The sequence below is a fragment of the Notolepis coatsorum genome (genome assembly GCF_963971535.1).
Source record: "Notolepis coatsorum genome assembly, chromosome: 2".
NCBI lineage: Eukaryota > Metazoa > Chordata > Actinopteri > Aulopiformes > Paralepididae > Notolepis > Notolepis coatsorum.
This window is the reverse complement of record NC_140166.1, coordinates 71,817,670-71,838,374: the sequence shown is the minus strand read 5'-3', so window position 1 is coordinate 71,838,374 and position 20,705 is coordinate 71,817,670. Positions and strand designations below refer to the sequence as shown.

The window sequence follows — 20,705 nt, the reverse complement described above, 5'->3', positions numbered from 1 at the left end:
GGGTGGAGCGACAGCAACCACCTCCAACTCAACATCAGCAAGATCAAGGAGCTGGTGGTGGACTTCCAGAGGGGCAAGAAGAGATACATAGAGACCCACATCTGCACCTTAGTTTGCTCATATGTGTACATTCATACTTAATTATATTATTTACACTGCCGATTTGTACTTTACTACTGTACTTGTAATAATTGTATTGCCTGTATTATGTCTTCAACTATTACCATGCCCATATACCTGTACCCCCCCCCCCTCCGCCCTCCCCCATTCTGCTATGATGCCTGAATTTCCCCCAAGGGGATCAATAAAGGAATATCTTATCTTATCACATATTAAATGCTTTATTTTTGTCCACATAAATAGAAATTACATTAAAGATATAAACACTAACAGTGCAATCAGTTCATTGGGAGTCATTCAGTTACGTTTGTGCAGCACCCATCGTACACGTACAATATTAACACAGATGATGTTTCAAAATGTGGGTTAACAACAGATACAATAGCATTACTGTAAAACTACAGTATATCTACTGTAGAGCCTTTACCTATAAGCCTACTGCGAGGGGCAAGTGGGTTGAGTTGAGTTAGACGCGTGCTTGAAGAATTCAATGTCCAGAGTGCTTGTATCATTTCGGATATGCCAATCCATTTATTGACCATTATCAACCAAAAATATATACACTGAACGCCGACCTATATACAGCACATCAACATGACAAAAACTGTTTGGCTATTCCCCTTGCACACCTGGGGCTCGTCACGCACTGATCAGTATAAATGGGTAACCACCCCCTGTGGTGGTTGCCATGGTGACTGATAATGCCACACCTCTGCACCGTGAGTTAAAATAAAACAGAAAGGCATTTTGGCTCCAACATCTACCCTATGGGTACAAAAAGCAACCCATCTCCAAATAGAGCGGCTACCAATAATAGCAGATATAGAGCAATACCTTGCTAACTGTTTAGCCTTTCTCTTGGAGATGTGGGCCACCTGAAGGCCCCTAACCACCAGCTTGTGAACATGACCTCTAGGCTGCCGAAAATTGTGAGACGTCCAGCTTGAGCTGCTGATATTTCAGCACCTTGGTTAAAAAGGCTTCCTCCAGGCTGTGGTCAAAGGTACAGCCAACCTCTCTAGAATAAACACCTCTCTACTACTCTCATTAACCACCACAATGTCAGGGGTGTTGGCTGAGATGTTACAGAACACCTCTGAATCATTATCACACAGGCCAAACATGTTGGGCTTGTACAGTGATGTACAGTAGAGTAGAGGACCCAAAGGTAGAGCCGATATCCTGCAAGGAATATGTACTATTGGGGAACAAGTGCTGAACCTTAACCAGTGCTATCTGTCTGATTGCTTTTAATTTCATGATGAGTGATGCAGGGGCAATGCATTAATTAAATCTAAACTGGTGGAATAATATGAGATAATTTCATCGACTTGCTGTTTCCATTCACCTGCCACATTAAATTTATGACCCAGATAAGTATATGTCTCATGACGTGAATAGACTTTCAGTGGCTTGTTATTAATTGCATTCAGAAAAAATAAAAGAATGCACATCCTCCGTTCCTTGGTGCTGAGCCAAACTGTAGAAACAGTAGTACATAGAACAAAGCGGGGCTCGCAACTCACTTTTGATGCTCCAAGGTGTTTTAATTGACAAATAATAGCAGCAGATACAACGTTTCGACCCTCTGGTCTTTTTTTATTGTTATTAATTGCAAACATGGGAATGGTGTCTGATTTAGCCTGATACCAGCGGTTTCCCCCGCTCCGCCTCTCGTAAAAAACTGCACATTTTGAATCTTTGACCTCTAATCCAGACCACTCCAAGAAGGAGTCGGTTCTGGAGAGCATGGTGTTAATCACATCCTCCTGCCTGGAGGCTATTACTACATAATCTGCATACCCCTGGACGGGGATAGGGGATATTACATTTTGGGGAGCACATCTACAAAGCCACTTCAACCACTGGTTGATAGCGAGTATAAAGTGTACTGCACTCCATGGACAGCCTGTCTTTATACCAACTTGGCGCGCGCACACACACACACACACACACACACGCACGCACGCACGCACGCACGCACGCACGCACGCACGCACGCACGCACACGCACACACACACACACACACACACACACACACACACACACACACACACACACACACACACACACACACACACACACACACACACACACACACACACACACACACACACACACAGTTAGGTTATGACTATAACCAAGTTCTGTTAGTATGGCGACGCTCGGCATCGCTCTCTGCACTATCTCGCATATGTGCACGCGCACTGAATAAAGACCACAAATGTACTTTTAATCCCAATATTCGTCTGACCACACCCCTATCAGCTTACCCATATAAGCAGGGGTGGGGCCACCCACTCGCCTCCTTCCCAAGCTTTCGCCACAAGGCGAGGTCAAAGGCTGCAGCGGCGTCGGATGCCGAGCGTCGCCATACTAACAGAACTTGGTTATAGTCATAACCTAACGTTCTGTATCGTATGGCTCTCGCTCGGCATCGCTCTCTGCACAAGGGAGGCCGAGCGAGAGCCAACGGCCGACAAATACACCCCGCTGACAGCCCCCCACAACCATCAGAACAGGGAGGGCCGAGCGCCCCCGACCCACCCTAATGGAGGGCACCCCCCCTATTAGGGGCCTCACGGGAGGGCGACGGACCCGACCGTGCGAAGAGGCACTCAAGCAACCCAATGCACAGGGTGAGCAGACCGTGGCTTGACCCCACGACTACACACACGCACAACCCGCATGCCACCCGGGAACGAACGGAGGAACAACCTCGTTACTGCCCCCAGAATCACGGGGTCAAGGGCAAACCCAACCCCGTGGCAAGGCCGTAGCAGCGGAGCGCGAAGGAAGACCCAGACCCACCAAAAGGACTGGACCCCCCGGAATGGGGGCCCGGAGAAGTCCATGATGCCAGCATCAAGACCCCACCAGGTGGGCACGTAGTGCCCCGCCCCCCACATCGCCAGCGTATTCGGACAAAGGCCCCTCAGCCGAGCGGGCCCCGTCCCCCCAACAGTACACCGCCTGGCACACTGACCCCGCAACAGGCAGTCAGCATGGCCGTAAGCACACAAAAAAGGTTAACCAACGGAAGCAGGCAGCGCACCGGGGAAAAACCAGGCAACAGGCTATTAACCCTAGCCTGGAGACTGCGGACGAGACAGGCGCCAGAGGGGACAGCTGAACACAGCCGCCCCGGCGGAAGGAGCGTAAGCTGGCGGTGTTGCATGACCAAGCCTCCATTTAAAAACCCCCACCCAGAGGGGTCGAGGCAGAGAAGGCTGACACGATTGGCAGACGTCATGAACGTGCAGGGGCACCCTCAACCGGTGAACCCGGGAGTTGACACTGCACCAACACACCAGGGAATCAACCACCTTGGTGTTACCCAATGCGGTGGTTGTTCCTATAACCCCTCAAGAAAAAACTCCAAAACACACCTGCGGGTATACACCGGCTATACCGCAGTACAAGTGTTTCAGTTTCCAAAAAAGGGTTAACCCAGGCCTACGGGTCGACGAAACATTACTTCGGACCGGGCCTGGCGGTACGGGAAGCACAGGGTCACCAGAGGAGGTCAAAAACCACCCCCACAGGCCCCTCTTCGCCATGCGTGAGAGAGGAGCGAAAAAGAATGGAGAACCAGCCCCTAAGCACACCGTACTTGGTATTCCCAGGCGGTCTCCCAACCAAGTACTAACCAGGACCAACCTGTGTAGCGGCCGAGATCCGACGAGATCGAGCGTGTACAGAATGGCATGGCCGTAAGCCATTACGACAGTGCTGAGTAAAAACGTACCCAACCAGGGTCTCCATAGCGCTTAACCCTGTGACACCCGGACCGACCTGGCATTTTTCCCCCTGAAAAAAGCCCAAGTCCCTCAGGGTACCAGAACAGCAGATCTGCATCCCCGGCGGACAACGGGTTCAACTGATCCGGACCAGCGTGACCAGAACCAGTCCCGTGCCCTAACCACGCCGACATGCCTACTCCAGGAGAAAGGGCAGATATGCGTGTCGATCTTAACATGAAAAGAAGGCGCCACCCAGACGTTCGGCCGAACCGCGCCTGGTGGCCCACCCCAAGGGCATGAGACCCCTCTACATATGTTCAGATCCATTCCGTCATCATCCCCCAGACATGAACGAGAATCCGTCGAAAAACCAACCCAGGTCGTGGGATTTGGTCGTCGGAAGAGGAAAAACCCCCATCTCAGTTGCTTTATAAAAACGCTGTTTCAACCACAAGCAACCAAGGCGTGCCAGTCAGTCGCCTGTTTACAGCAAGCTAGCACTATACGTGCGTCGGGACACACCCCCATCAATGAACAGGCTATTTAGACCTGTCATTGAATCCCCAAGGCGCCCAGGGGAACGACAAGAGGGGTGTGACACTTCCTAACTCCAACACTTTTTGAATAGAAAAGAAGGAAGCATCAACAGTATGTATCCCAGTCTACACAGCCAGGGGTAAAACATTTTCACATTTTTACATCCCACCACCCTCCCATAGGAAGGAGACGGGGATCCCCAGAGAGACTTCCCACGCGAGCTGTACAGATTGAAAAGAATATATTGCACCTTGAGCCATATAAAAAATTGGTTTTAGGGCTCTCCGGGGAAGAGGCACTGAACCCATACACACTCAACAATCGAATTGAATCGAATACATATACAATAGAATAGGACACCTTCTAGAGGGTCCACTCACTTTGACAATCTGAGGAGGAAGGCCCTGTACTCTGATGGAGGCTCCCTCACATGGAAGAAGGAGTCCGAACTCACAGAAGGCCCGAATAGGCGCTTGGTGAGGAGGAGCCCTGACCACCCCCCTGAAACAGATCCATCACATGGACCTGAACAGCACACGGAAGTCCTACCAACAGAGACGTGCACGGTGACGTACTCTATGGCGGGGGAATTCCTGCGGTGCACACGCCCAATATACCAGGCCGTGGGACCAGGAAACTCCCCCCCCCCCCCCCCCCCCCCCGTAACGTGCCGAACCGCCACGTGACGGGAACCTTGAAGGACAGGGGGTGTACGCCTGACGCCTGTACGTTAATGCCAAGCAAGCAGTGCAAAAATGCTTCCGCATTCGTCACCGCACGCTAGTGCGGTAAAGCGCCCTTCTTTTCAGACAAATGCTACCGTGCGTGCACCGGCGGCGGCGTGCTCGCTCAGGTGCGTGCGTGCGCCGGCGTGCTCGCGCGAGGTGCCCGCGCATGCGACACGAGCGGAGCTCAATATATATAAGTCACCGCCCCTTATTCAGTATCCAACAAATAGCTCAATTGGCAAGGACACATGGCTGTGGATCCTATGGCTTGTTTGCTGGCGAGTTCGAATCCCATCGAAAATATTTTTTAACGTGATTTTTTTTTAACGTGTATTCTTTCGCCGATTAAGGTTAGGCATTGTTTCGGAGTTGGTTAAGGTTAGAACGGTTAAGTTTAGGCGCTGTTAAGGAGCTGGTTAAGGTTAGAGTTTGTCAAAGAGAATGGCAATATAATTTCTATGGTTAAGGTTAGGCATGGTTAAGGTTTTCGGAGTTGGTTAAGGTTAGAACGGTTAAGTTTAGGCGTTGTTAAGGAGCTGGTTAAGGTTAGAGTTTGTCAAAGAGAATGGCAATAGACAGCCTATTTCCGCGAAAATGAAAGGCGCATTACTGCATGCCACTACGGTAAATTTTTGCACTGCTTGCTTGGCATAAAGCTACACGCACCCCTGACCGACAGAAACAAGGGGGAGAGAAAAGGTTACCAGTTCACCCCTTTACGACCCCACACCCATGATACGATGTAATGACAAAAAGAGAATATGACACAGTCATAGTCAGCTCTATGAAGCGTTTGACAGCTCCACACAGCGCATGAGCTAACCTGCTATCTGATTTTTACTAAGGAAAAAACACAGAATAGAGAGGGCTCTAAGAGCCCCGGTCCAACATACACATGTGCTTCTGTGGCCAGTCCAACCCAGTTGTAGGTCACATGACACACACAACCCATCATCACCTACAAAAAATGGCAAAAAAAAACTCTACAGAGGAACGCCGTTTTTCACAATGAGAGAATACATAATTCTCGATTAGTATCGGCCACAGGCCTTGCTAAGCACACACGACAGCGACCAAACCATCTTTTCTTTTAGGAAAATAAAGTTTCTCCAGCAGTTTCAGCACAACCTCAGCAATCAAGCTTAAGGGTTACATCGCATCCCTACCACACAAAAGACACAAATTAGTGCACAACATGTCTGATAGGAGGATGAAAAAGTCCCCAGGGAACCGGGGGGAAAACACAATCCTCTTATTTTACCCTCAATACGGCCAGTTAAAACAGGAAAACCTGTTAATATGTGAACCCACTGTTCATTGTCATCACAGGCTGAGAAAAGAACATTCTTTTACTCACTTGTCACCAAGCATAGCTTCATAGGTTAGTTACCTTAGTTGTGAGTACACGGTACATATAAACACTATGATGTTTCTCACACAACAACCAGATCATTACATCCCGATTTGCACGGAGAAGCTAACTGCCAGTGACAAAAACAGCTCACACATAACCCGCGTCGTATCCTAAATGCATTGCAGCAACACACGTTTTGGGAAAAACACCGTTATTCACAATACATTTAGAAAAGTAAAACCAGAAGACGTGTTATAAGGTCTGGTCAAACCTGGTCCTACCCGGAACGTAGATCAGCGAAGTGCAGTCACAGACACCGTAGGAACACAGCCGCTCCTGTGTTGTTCGAACTGGCCAGCGTCGCCGCTCCAACCCGCACTACAGTCCTCTTTGTTGACGCAACCTTGCCGTCCTGGCTCAGGGCAGGGTCGACGAAACATCCCCTGTCAAGGATGACGTCGTAGTCAAGAGTGTAAAACATGTTAAAATCAAAGCACGTTCAACAGAATAGCATCAAGCTAACGGCCGCTCCAACCGTTCGGGCGCTACTGCCCCTGCTCGCGAGACGCCGAGCTAACGGCGCACGCGACCAGAAGCGAGCTCACGGCGGCGCGTGAGAAGCTAAAGCTACCCCGCGCCAGGCCATGGCCTATAGCAGCAAGCTAACGTTACCTAGTGATCACGACATGCTAGCACCGCAGCTAACAGCTGACTGGCTAACAGTAGGCCCAACCTAAGCAGGCCATGCAGCGATCCCAGCAGGCTAACGCAGCAGCTAACAGCTGACTGGCTAACCGTAAGCTAAGAAGCTATCACCTGAACATGTATACAATGACATAACACTCACCCAGACAGGCCGCCGTTCTGAACCTCTCCTCACTTTTTAAGAGAAAAGAGAAACAAGATGTCAACACTGCTTTACAACGGTGATTTTACCAACACCCGACGGAATCAGCACAATACCAAACTGGCCTGTGTAGCTGACTTGAACATGGATCTGCCGCTATCGCACATCCATGCACATATCCCCTCGTGAAGGAATACTCTCATTTGGATATGAAAGAAGGGGCTACACGGTGACAGAGAGAATCCACTCGTCCAGAACACACAGGGATCACCAGTGTTAATGGTCGCGGCCCACTAGTTAAAACTATAATGGTCTTCAGACCAAGGCCTTCTGTCGCCTAGGTGGCTGAACAAAGGACCCTAGCCTGGGGCCGGTTTCCATAAACATTGTCAAGTAGCCCCCATAGCACTAACAGACAAGTGAAGCCCGCCAGCAACAGTACTCACCCAACCTGAAACCCACCGCTTCTCACAATAGCGGCGCGTCCGACAGTTCAGCTGTGGCCTGACAGGTTTCACCCCAACAAACACAGCAAGGAACTGCAGTTGAGAAGCATGCAGCGGCGTGCTCCCAATACGAAAACCGGTGGAGGGTTTTTAGAATGATCATCATCTTCCAGACACTCCAGTACGAAGACAATATCGCCGTATTTTCTCGAAAATAGTGAGAGAGAAAATAAAGATATGATGTCAACGTATCCTTGTTTCCCAAAGCTGCTCCTAATCCTTTCCATCATGGTGTCAAGTGTGGGGATCTACCGAGGCACTTCTTCCTTGTGGTGAAAGCGAGAAGAAGGCGAGTGGGTGGCCCCACCCCTGCTTATATGGGTAAGCTGATAGGGGTGTGGTCAGACGAATATTGGGATTAAAGGTACATTTGTGGTCTTTATTCAGTGCGCGTGCACATATGCGAGATAGTGCAGAGAGCGATGCCGAGCGAGAGCCATACGATACAGAACTAATTGTGCCTCACTGGAGTGTAAGTTGGTTTTGTCTGGACAGCAGTGTGAGGTTGGGTTGTAGTGGCCATTAGGGGCCATGTGGTAGGGTATACTATGTAGTGTCTTGCTTCTGGTTTTTGGGTGTTTCTTATGTAGCTATAAATAAAAATGGTCTGTTATGGTATGAACAAAAATTATGAACATATTGTCTCATAAATAATAGTTACAGTATAATTTATAATTTAAACAAAAGACAAAGATTCCTATATGCACAGATTTGGTCAGGGACATTACCACTAGCTCTGCAGATTTAATGCCACCCCAGAAGATGACAAACTTGGTTTGGTGTGTGAGCTATAATACGTGTCTACGAGGACGTAAGGGAAGTACTTTTTAATAAAATGTCCTCCATTTATGTTGATTTTCTTCAGCGGGATGAATATGAAAAATCATAAAAGATTACTTGTGCTTTTTTTGTAGCCGATTTTATTTGACAAGACCGAGCTGTAGTCTGTATTCATGTCATCTGTATTTAGGTAATGCAATTAAATGTAATGTAATAATAATGGAACACTGCAACAGTATTTTTAGTGTCTTATAAACCCATGAGGGTTGGGCATTTGGTGTGCAACACAGGAAAATAAAAGAATCAATCATGTAGCATCTGCATTGACGATACCTACAGCACAGCACAGCACAGCACGGCACGGGTCTGTCCCCTGGGCCCTGGCAATGCCGTTTGGGGGCCATTGTGGGCCATGTAATACATGGCCGTATAAACCCAGCTACCTTGAGAACATTCTTGTAGTAGAGAGTGTAGGCAAAACTCTTCCAGGCGGGTCTTAGAACTGCCATGTGACTCCCCAACTCTGGATCTGGTATAAACCAATTTTGTTTTAAATACAACTACTGTATTTGGTAACTCCCTAATTGAACCCTTGATGCAAAGAACCATATAAGTATGTTATGTAAATCTTTGAGCAGCCATCATACTTACAGTTGCATGAGGTGTTCCATGACTTTTGGAATGTACTACTACTGTACATGTGCTACCTGACCTATAATTACACAACCTCTCGTATTTTTTTTTAAATGAATTTACACATCATCACAACTTATGCTCTTTAAATAGTGACGTTTGAAAACACATAACTCATCTGAAATCTGAAATGGGTCATATATCGCTCTTCATCTCAGGGGAGAAAACTCACCCTCTGCTTGTCTGGGTCCACATATCTGATCCCAAAGTAGTCTTTCTCCAGCAGGTTGAGGTGATGGCAGATGAGGTCAAACAGGTACTGGCCTTTAGCGTCCCGCTGAAATAGAGAGAGAGATGAATCTATTTACACAAGCTTAAAGGATCAGATTGAACCAGAAAGGAGCCATGGAAAGCGGTGAGTTCATGAGAGAGAGAGAGAGAGAGAGAGAGAGAGAGAGAGAGAGAGAGAGAGAGAGAGAGAGAGAGAGAGGGAGAGAGAGAGAGAGGGACACACACAACCTCCCGGCCGCGCAGGAGTGTGTGTAAATGTGTGTGCGCGCGGGGATGGAGCTTCTCCCCTGCAGTCGGGAGCACTCGCATATCACTGTCAAAATATCCCGACCAATCTTTCGCTGTCGAGTAAAAACACTTCTTCAATCAATATGTGAAATAAATAAACACTAGCCTTCTACTGTCCTATACTACCATGCACTCTTCCTACTATACTAATATGTCTTATGTCTATGAACTCAATACGGCAGCACCCTAGTTTCAGCACTGTTTGATCATTGTTACTCAACTGAAAGAGTTGTACCCTTCCTGCTGACTTGTCGTACAGAACTTTTTATTTTTTGAAAAAAAAAATTATAATTTATTTGACAAGACAAACATTAACAGTAAATATCCCAATAAATCACAGGAATATACATTCCTGTATTTGAATCAATAAATGTAGGTTACGAGATATATACATAATCCCCACAATACAATACAGTACATACATATGCTCTTGCTCGCTCTTCTTCCCCCCCCTCAGGACCCCCCTTGGATAATCCATCCATTATTCGTTTCTAACCAGGGATTACAATTCATATGCTAACCTTTATTCTCGCCACCACTTCTAACCAGATTGCAATGCTGGCTTCATTGACCCCTAAAATTCTTGCTGTAGATATCTCTAAATAAATCACATTGAGATAGGTAAGAACCCATACCTTCCGGCACATTTTATCCGGTTGAATCCATCGTGATGCTATCAACTTTTTAGCAGCCGTAAGACCGGACAAAATTACAGAACTTGTAAGAACTTGTAAGTCGCTTTGGATAAAAGCGTCAACTAAATGACTAAATGTAAATGTTAATGTATATCTGTAATGCCATCAAACAGACCCCTCCTCTATCCCCACTCAACTCCAACGCACACATCAGACCAAAACCAAACGTGAAGGTTTCAATACATCATCACCCTCCCATCACTATACACTATGTGAAAATACAAAGAGATGCACTTGTACTAGTGACTACTATGTTTTGTCTAATACATTTTAGACATGCTTTTATTTGAGCTGAACCAACAGCATGTCTATAGCCTGGAGGACGACCAATCTGAAGGACTAACTGTCAACGCCCTCGAGCGGCAACGAGGGGAGACTTTTGAAAGGTTTAAGGACAAAAACATGGACGGCATCACATGAAAAGTAATTTTTCTTTTTTTCTTCTTCTGGTTGGTCTGAGCATAACACATTTCAATAACGGACACCAGAAAACATTTTAATATTTCACTATCCCTCGGGGGAAATATCCGACGGCTATCATCGAATATTCATGGCCAGCCGCAGCCATCTGTGATGCCTCTAAGAAATCACAGCTACAGAGAAGGACTTGGAGAAGGAGCCCAGACAAGGTGTAGAGAGGCTATAGGTGAACAGGAGGCAGAGAAGATGGAGGCACGTGTCACATGTAGGCTTAGTGCAGAGAGAGAGAGAGAGAGAGAGAGCGAGAGAGAGAGAGAGAGAGAGAGAGAGAGAGAGAGAGAGAGAGAGAGAGAGAGAGACACACACACACACACACACACACACACACACACACACACACACACACACACACACACACACACACACACACACACACACACACACACACACACACACACACACACACACACACACACACACACACACACACACACACACACACACACACACACAGACAGAGAGACTAAGCTAACCCAGCGGTCTGTGGAACTAACCAAGAACCTTCTTCATCCTTGGCTGAGCAATTAGTAGTAGTGGAGTAGTGGTGGATAATCCACTCCTACATTCTAGAGTCAATAATAGCTTGGATTTATATAGCGCCTTTCAACGAACCCAAGGATGTTTTACAAAGCAACAAAAAAAGACACATAAGACATAAGCAAAATAAATAACAATAACAATAAAGGACAGGGGGATGACTTGACGCCGTAGCCCTTTGTGAACAGGTGGGTTTTCAGGGCCGTCGTAAAGGAGTCCAGAGGGATGTGGCAGAGCGGATCTCAGCCAGGAGAGAGTTCCCCAAAAAGTTTGGAATCGGAATCAAGCCCAGAACTTTCAGTTCCACTGACCTCTGCGGCTGAAGATGTGCGTGAATGGACCAGAGAATCTGACGCAGCATGGAGAGTGAGATTCAAATCAAAGCAAAATCAAAGAGTTTTATAAACATCCTCTTCATCAGAAGGCTCTAAGCAGCTTGGTCTAGCAAGACATATTAATTGCTCTAAAGCCCTATATGGCACACTGCATTCTCCATGGTGCTGAGAACTAAGTGCCTAACAACTAGGGATGTCCGATATTATCGGCCGATATCGGCATTAAAATGTGATATCGGAAAATATCGGTATCGGTTTAAAAAACCTTTAACCTATAACCTATAACCTATAACCTTTATTTACCCAGGCAAGCAAGTAAGAACAAATTCTGATTTTATTTATTGTCAAAAGTATGCATAATGTTGTGTTAATTCCACAACAAGAGATATGTAATGTTAATTACCTGAAATTATTCAATTTTTGGGGGGGGGGGGGGGGGGGGGGAAACCCTGCATATATCGGTATCGGTTGATATCGGTTGATATCGGTATCGGAAATTAAGAGTTGGACAATATCGGGATATCGGTATCGGTAAAAAAGCCAATATCAAGCATCCCTACTAACAACTATGAAGACATCATTTCATCAACCTACAGTTTCTGTTCTGTTTCGCTGTGTCTCTGCTGCTCAGCCATTTAGCCTATTTGACCTCCACTTAGCCTACTGTGATTTTAATAGATTACAGTCATTAATTCAACTAAATGCTTATATTTAGATCAAATACTTTGTACATTATGTAAACCTTTATTTTTACACATTGTATTCTATATTACATATAACGGCAGTATTACTTTACTGCATACTGTCCTACAAGATGAGAAGGGAGCAGCAAACCATGGCATGATGGGCGGCTTCAACAGTAACATTCTAAAATGACCCAAGTGTATTTCCTGTTGCAATGTTTCTTAATGCAATAGTTGACAGGAAATACACTTGGGTCCAAACTGTTCCCCTAGCAACCATCGACAGTATATTTCAGGAAGCATCGATTTGAAAGTCAAATGTAGCCTGTTGAGAATACGTTCATTTAATCTCTTTGCAAGTGCTTGAATCTCTCGATTTAGACAAATGAAAACAAACAATTAACAAACTAAAACAGAAAATTACTTTCTGTTACATTGTATGACGTGTATGTTTATATAACTGTATATATATATATATATTTGTATTAGTGGTGTAAAAAGCACTTGGTGAGGATCCTCCCAGCCAGCCTCTTCACTGCTATCACTGTCATAAATATCAACTTTTGAATATTATATTAAAGGTCATGTGTCTTATAAATGGCCTTTTCCAGTGTTGTTTCCTAGCAATGGGGGATTATATCAATGTGGTCTGTGTCTCTAATTATCATTTTGACTCATCAGTCTAGTCTCGAGTTCACGAGATCTTCCCTCCCTCAACTAAGCCATTCTGATTGGACTGTTTTGCTGACGTGAATAAGGCACTGGTTGTAGTCACCGCCCACAATCAACAATTCGCTCAACAACAGAGCGAGTGGAATTACTTCCTCAAACAGAGGGTGCCGACAGACAGCAGAGAACGAGCGAGCGAGAGAGAGAGATAGAGAGGGAGAGAGAGAGAGAGGGAGTGAGAGAGATAGAGAGGGAGAGAGAGAGAGAGGGACACACACAACCTCCCGACCGCGCAGGAGTGTGTGTAAATGTGTGTGCGCGCGGGGATGGAGCTTCTCCCCTGCAGTCGGGAGCACTCGCATATCACTGTCAAAATATCATTGCGCACGCTCTCACGCGCTCGCCCGTATTCTGAACCGTGCAATAATATTCACAGGGGTATTGTCATTTAAAACAAGTTACCAATGCATTGTCCCGTGGGATTATGCCCCCCCGCGGCGAAATTAATTAGTATCCACCTCAATATTTCTATCTCTCTCTGTCTGCCAGTCGCAGACTGTGGGTGACTGTCACTCAAAGCGCTTATGGGCGGAGCCCAGCACAAAACAGCTTGAAATCTTGAAGTGGAAATTTTTTGCTTTAGAGTACTTGATTAAAATATAAAACAATGAATTAAAAAAATTAAAAACTTTACAGATGTGTTCCATAGACTCACAGGAATTGTGTAAAGTTGCCCAAATAGTGAAAGGAATAGCAGTGCATGTCCCCTTTAAAATAAATGCAATTGATCAGCTAACTGAAATACCCACACAAACAAAAGACACTTAGCGAAGGCAAGGATCACAGAGGCCATTCAGACACATTATGTAAGAGATAATGCCTGAGGAGCTGAACATTAACATATTTTAATAGTAGATGGAGGCGTGAACCATCCAACATGAATCAGAGTCCATTAAAATATGTTAATGTATAGCTTGAAGGGCAATATCCTTTTTAAACCATGGCCGATGGATTCACGTTTCCATGCGTTTTGCATTCAACAGTAACACTTGGGAATGTGAATAATAGCTGGAACTAGTTTGTTGTTGAGTTAGTTAGTCATCAGCTAGAAAGCTAATGTTATGCTAGCAGGCATTATGGTTGCTATAGTGTTACATAAGGTTTGCAAACACTGAATAATGATCTAACAGTATATTTTACAAGCTTAAAGGACCATACCAGTCTTTTTGATATGTGGGTTCCAAGTCGTTGTTTCCTTGATACAAAAATAACTGTGCCGTTCTTTTTTCATAATCTTTAACAAATACAATGCAGTGTTACATTGCTGTGGTTTGTGAGAGAGGCCTTTTGCTTGAATAGAATAAACTTTGAATTGTCATTGCACACAAGTATACAACGAAATTTCAGGGGAGCTCCCACAGACCGTAGTACAATATATACATACATGAAACACATAACACTGTACATAATAACAGAATATTTTAAATAATAAAGTGCATGATGAGCGGTAACAGTGGTTATCAAGTCCAGGTAAGTGCATGGTGCACGTGAGGGGACAGTCAATGCAAGTTTAAGAGTCTGACTGCTTGGGGGAAAAAGTTGTTCATAAGTCTTGAACTCTTTGCATGTATGGACCGGTATCTCCTCCCTGAGGGAAGGAGCTGAAAGAGGCGATGTGCTGGGTGAGACTGGTCCTTGATAATACACTTGGAGCGGTGGAGGCAGCAGGAGGTGAAGACGGAGGTGATGTTTGGTAGAGGAGTCCCGACAATCCTGCCTGCCGCCTTCACCACCCTCTGTAGAGCCTAAAGTGCTTAAAGGAACATCTTCCCCGGGGTCAGACAAGAAGATTGATATCAGTTTCATCTGTGTGTGTCCAATAGCCCCAGAGAGAGGTCCAGGTGCAACGGTTGTGATTGGAGGGTCAAGAAAAGAGGGTGGAGTTTGGGATCAGTCAATTGACCTGTTGTAGTAAGCCACCCATCTCTCAGACCACGCTGCCAGAAACTAGAATTGCACTCAGACCCCCACCCCTAATTCATCACATAGTGCTCCAGGTACAGCCTCTTCAGGGGCCATGCCTTTCATCTGTTCTCCGCTCAGCAGCCACCTTGGCCAGAGCAAATAAGTGCAGCAGCAAAAATAAGTTCAAGTTCAAGTTCAAGTTCTTTAATAGTTGTCATACAGAAGTACAGAATACTTTCATACAAAATGCTTCTTACTGTTACGCTCCAGAGACTGTGCTAGACAAGATAGTATCAAATAACATAATAACATAATATAGCATGTAATTTAGAAGAAGAAAAATGAGGTCACAGTGTTCGGTATAGACATATGTACAATGTTCTGAGTTACCATATAATATACAATACTATGCAGTGTACTAATGTACAGTACTATCTAGTGCAAAGCAGAAATGGGATGAGGTACAATTTTAGGTACAATTTACAGTAAGGTGTACGAGTTGTAGTGCAATCCTTCATCCATAAATATAAAGTGTGGGGAGTGGGTGCTACAGTGTGTTTGTTTAAAGTGGGTGTGTGCTATAAAGTGTATAAGCAGTGCTATCTGGACTACACCACTTCACACAGGCAGCTAGCTGACCTAAACACTTGCAGTGTATACAGTGTGTTGTGTTGTGTTGTGTTGTGTTGTGTTGTGTTGTGTTGAGCTGCATATTGATGAGATGCATTGAACTTGGAGCAACTTGCTCACCGCCCCCCAGTGGGAGCTGGATGAAAAAGGTGCTGGTTCCAAAGCAGAAAATGAACGATCTGAGGTAAAGTGTTCTTCAACCATCCTTCTGTGACTTATCTAAGGCCGGGCCCCCGTTCTCCAATAGAGTGGTGGTCAGAGAAGAAAAGAAAAATACACAAGCAGTTAAAAGTGTTTTGTTCTAGTCGTTGGGCAGATGTTCTGCCAGAGCTGCTACAGTGTGGTGAGTCATGTGATTCATTCTCTTTTCATCATAAGACTGTACTGTCGAGCACGAATCAATAGCTCTACGTCTCATGTTGGATAACGTTTTCGTTTTCTCTCCAAAACAATCTTCAATCTACCAGGAATTCAGTCTTTGAGGAATTATGGAAATCCTATAGGGGGATCTATATGACGGAGGTCCTAACCCCCATTCTGACACTTCATCATCTTTTGGATAGTGAGATTTATATGTGTCTCTCTTTTTATGGATTTCATGCCCCCCCCCCCCCCCCAAAAAAAGACCATATAAATACATGAAAATCACAACTTGGTGGACTGAGATCTCCACAATATTGAAAATATTGAATCGACATTAAACAGTCACTATCGAAAAGCATCGAAATATTTAATGAGCAGAGTCAGGACGTGATGATGTGGTGCATATACATCCAGTGGAGCAGGTGGAGCAGAGTCGGGTCTGACTTCTATGTAAAGATGTCAAGCTGGAGAAAAGGTGGATTAAACTGAGCCGAGGAGAAAAGCCCATGCTTGTGTTCCACTCAACACATGGTTGAAACTGTAAAAACATGTGTCATTTAGCTGATAATAAGATGATGAGATATTCATATTTTGACATGCCATATCAAATTCAATAGGCTAGGCTATAATAGGCTGATTTGTAATTAATCTGTGATTTGATAGCCTATTTTACTGGTAATATCTATACGGTTTTAAATAAACAAGTTGATTGTTTTAATAAAAGAGTTGTATGCTAAAGAAGGAATCAAAGGCCTGGTCCAAGCCTCTCACCAGAGTTCACACAGGGTCTCTCTGATATCCATTCATCTAACTCTAATCAATCATAGTCTAAAATAATCAGCAACTTGTGAAAACCTTATGCACTGAAAGATGAAAAATTTGTTAATCAACAAATGTTTATTAATATCCTGGCTGGTATTCCTCTTTTTAGCACAGAGATAGAGAGAGACGATTAGGTTCCAATGGGGCAGACAGAATAGGCTTAAAAAATCTGGTAATAATAATAATAATTATTATTATAATAATAATAATAATAATAATAATAATAATAATAATAATAATAATAATAATAATAATAATAATAATAATAATAATAATAATAATAATAATAATAATAATAATAATAATAATAATAATAATAATAATAATAATAATAATAATAATAATAATAATAATAATAATAATAATAATAATAATAATAATAATAGATTGGATTTTAAGAGAGAAGCGCCTTTCTCAGACTCAAGGACTCAAGGAAAGGATGGAAAAATAAAAGTTTTGAAAAAATAAAAATAAAAGATACAAAATAAAAAAAATTATGAATATCTGTGTCTAGTAACAACAGGAAAAAACAAATAAGATAAAAGAGATAAAAAAAAGGAAGCAAGGTGCTGTCCAATTGGTTGAAATTAACAAACAAAACAAACAAACAACAAAACAAAACAACGGAATCTGTGGCTTAAAAGAGTCAGGGGTGGGCTACTTGGGAGCAGGGCCGTGTTGCGTGAAGGCAAGTGAGAACAGGTGGGTTTTTAGCTTGGTTTTGAAGAGGTTGATGGTGTCAGAGCCTCGGATGAGGGGGGAGAGGGAGTTCCACAGTCTGGGGGCAGCTACAGCGAAAGCTCGGTCTCCCAGTGTGGAACGCCTGGTGCGGGGGATGGTGAGGAGGTCGGAGTTGGAGGAGCGGAGGCCTCGTGCTGGAGTGTAGGGGTGGAGTAGGTTGGTCAGGTAGGAAGGGGCCAACCCGTGCAGGGATTTGTAGGTGAGGAGGAGAATCTTGTAGGGGATTCGGTAGTTGATGGGGAGCCAGTGGAGTTTTTGCAGGGTGAGGACCCTCGCAGCAGACTTTTGGACGTACTGTAAGCGATCCAGAACCTTCTTGGAGGCACCAAGAAGGATTCCGTTACAGTAGTCGAGGCGGGAAGTGATGAAGGCGTGAATGAGTGTTTCCGCTGAGGTGTCGGAGAGTGAGGGGCGGAGGCGGGAGATGGTTCTGAGGTGGAAGAAGGCGGATCTGGTGACAGACTTGACGTGAGGGTGAAATGAGAGGGTTGAGTCCAGTATTACGCCCAGGTTCCTTACCTCCGTGGAGGGGCAGATGGAGTAGCCATCCACGGAGAGAACAAGGTGGTAGACAGGCATTGTCAGTCATCATTGTATTCATAATGGTGATTACACTCTTTGTAGCCTTGTATGCAGCGCAGCGGGCACAGCCACTGTCGACACCAGGAGGGCAGCCTGAGTCAGCTCTGAAAACTATGATGACACAAATCTGTAGCGAGCACTGGCCTATAGGCTCTTTGGATTATTTGATGTCAAACGACTCATTCGTTTTACTTCACCCAAGCTGTGTGTCTCTGGTGTCATAGTATTGACAGCATCATTATATGTGCATTATATTTATTATATTATCTTATATTTAGTTTTTTATGTTAACCAGGCTAGTGTTTCCGCGTGCGGTCTGCGGTCTCCTTAATAAAGCAAATGATTTATGGACTGTATTCAAATTGTTCTTGCATTTGATGGTACCAACGAACACATCTAAAATACCGTAAGACAGTATTTTACAGTAAGGTTTAGAGTTCATTGCTGGGTTAAGTACTTCTATTCTATTCACATAATATGCTTACTACATATATCTATTCTATTCACATATATGCTTACCACTTGTATCTATTGCTATGTCCGCCCATCACAATCACGCAAACTGTCTAACGCCTGGCCCATCTCCCTGTCTCCGGCTGTCTCGTAGTGATGACTGGAGTGTTGGACATCCCGTGATGATGACCGGGAGGATGCGACCCTCTCTGCGCCGCCCCCTTGCCTCAAATAGATCTGCCATCAGCTCTATTTTTTTTATCTTTCAAAATGTTCAGTTGCTATTGCATGCACTTATCTGTGTTTCATTACACATAATGAGTGCATGCTTACCATCTGTTTCGCCTGTTTTATTGCAACACTACTATCACCGACATCTAAGAAGGGAGATCGCCCCTTGAATGGCCCTTCTAAGGTTTCTCTCCTCCACATTGCCTGTCGTGCATTTTTTCCTATTGCTAGGTTTTAGTGAGTTTTTCCTTACCTTTGCGTGGGGTATGTCTGGGAGCGTTGCATTTATTTAATTTATTTAAAAAAAAAATTTACTTTATGGTGTTTTTGTTTTGTTCTTGATTTATTGTGATGTTTCTTCTTGACTTGTTTAAAGAAGACGTGTCCGGCCCATGGGGACATTAACGTGTGTTGTCGGGACCTTACAAATAAATTTGATTTGATTTGATTTAAGAGAAAGTTGGCAAATGCCACAATATTGATAGCTTAGTTCATAAGCACAGTTAATGAGGGCCGTTGCTGCACACAGAGAAGCCAGAGGATTCTTCTCTGCGGTGTAAACCATAGCGGGTAAAAGGTGGATAAAAAATGCCAGTAGAAATGGATCATTATTAATTCTACCCTGTGGGTCTGTTATGGCATTTGAACGCAGCTCTGCAGGCTTCGTTTCAGTGGGGGGCTTAAGCACTGGCTTCTCAGTCCACCTCAACACACCGCAGAGAAGTGGACTTATTCATGAGCTGAACGCTGACCTGTTTTTCCACTGGGTTCATTCTGAATCATTCAGGACCCCACATACAGGCCTGAGGGCCTGGGGTCAGAGCTACAGAAATTGCTTCCTAAACCACAAACGGACAAAACATCTCACTGTAGACCGACAAGGCTACTAACGCTGGCAGAATTATCCTCCTTCATCCTCTTGTTGCTCGGAGCTTCACTTGCAATTTAATTGTATGTTTTGTTTCATTAGAGTAGCTGAAGTTTTGCAATGATGGAATGCCAAAACAAACAGACACACACACACACACACACACACACACACACACACACACACACACACACACACACACACACACACACACACACACACACACACACACACACACACACACACACACACACACACACACACACACACACACACACACACACACACACACACACACACACACACACACACCTCTTTTGGGAATTTGAGATGCATTTTAGATGCACTTTATGCACAATACCTGTATTGTTATTGGCCTTCAATAAGTAATCTCAACGCTGACAAATAACTGAGCTGAAATGGTACAGAACAGGTGTTTAGGAGACAATTGGACATGATATGAGCGTCACTCTGTCTGTCTGGCTCTCTAATCTAAAACCAGACAGCTCTGTGCACAGCACACACTTATAACAGCATATGATCACCAGCTTATACAGACACACAAGTTACCAGAGGGAGGCAATCCACCAGTATTACTAACGTATGATTTAATCTATTTTTTATTTTTTTTATTATTCTATAGAACTTTTACAAAATCACACACTAATTTGCCCTCTTTCTTCACTCCATTCTAACACCCAAAGTTGTATTAGTCGTGACTTTATGTCATCAGTGAGTGAGTGAGTGAGTGAGTGAGTGAGTGAGTGAGTGAGTGAGTGAGTGAGTGAGTGAGTGAGTGAGTGAGTGAGTGAGTGAGTGAGTG

General features: G+C 44.6%; 1 protein-coding gene across 1 annotated transcript in view; it reads right to left on the bottom strand.

Moving 5' to 3' along the window:
- Positions 1-20,705, bottom strand: part of frmd5b (FERM domain containing 5b) — a gene marked incomplete at both ends in the record, with an annotated part of 336,639 nt that overhangs the window by 103,905 nt on the left and 212,029 nt on the right. The window contains 1 exon segment of the mRNA XM_084308217.1: positions 9,482-9,586. Within this exon segment, the coding sequence (XP_084164343.1) occupies positions 9,482-9,586 (105 nt within the window).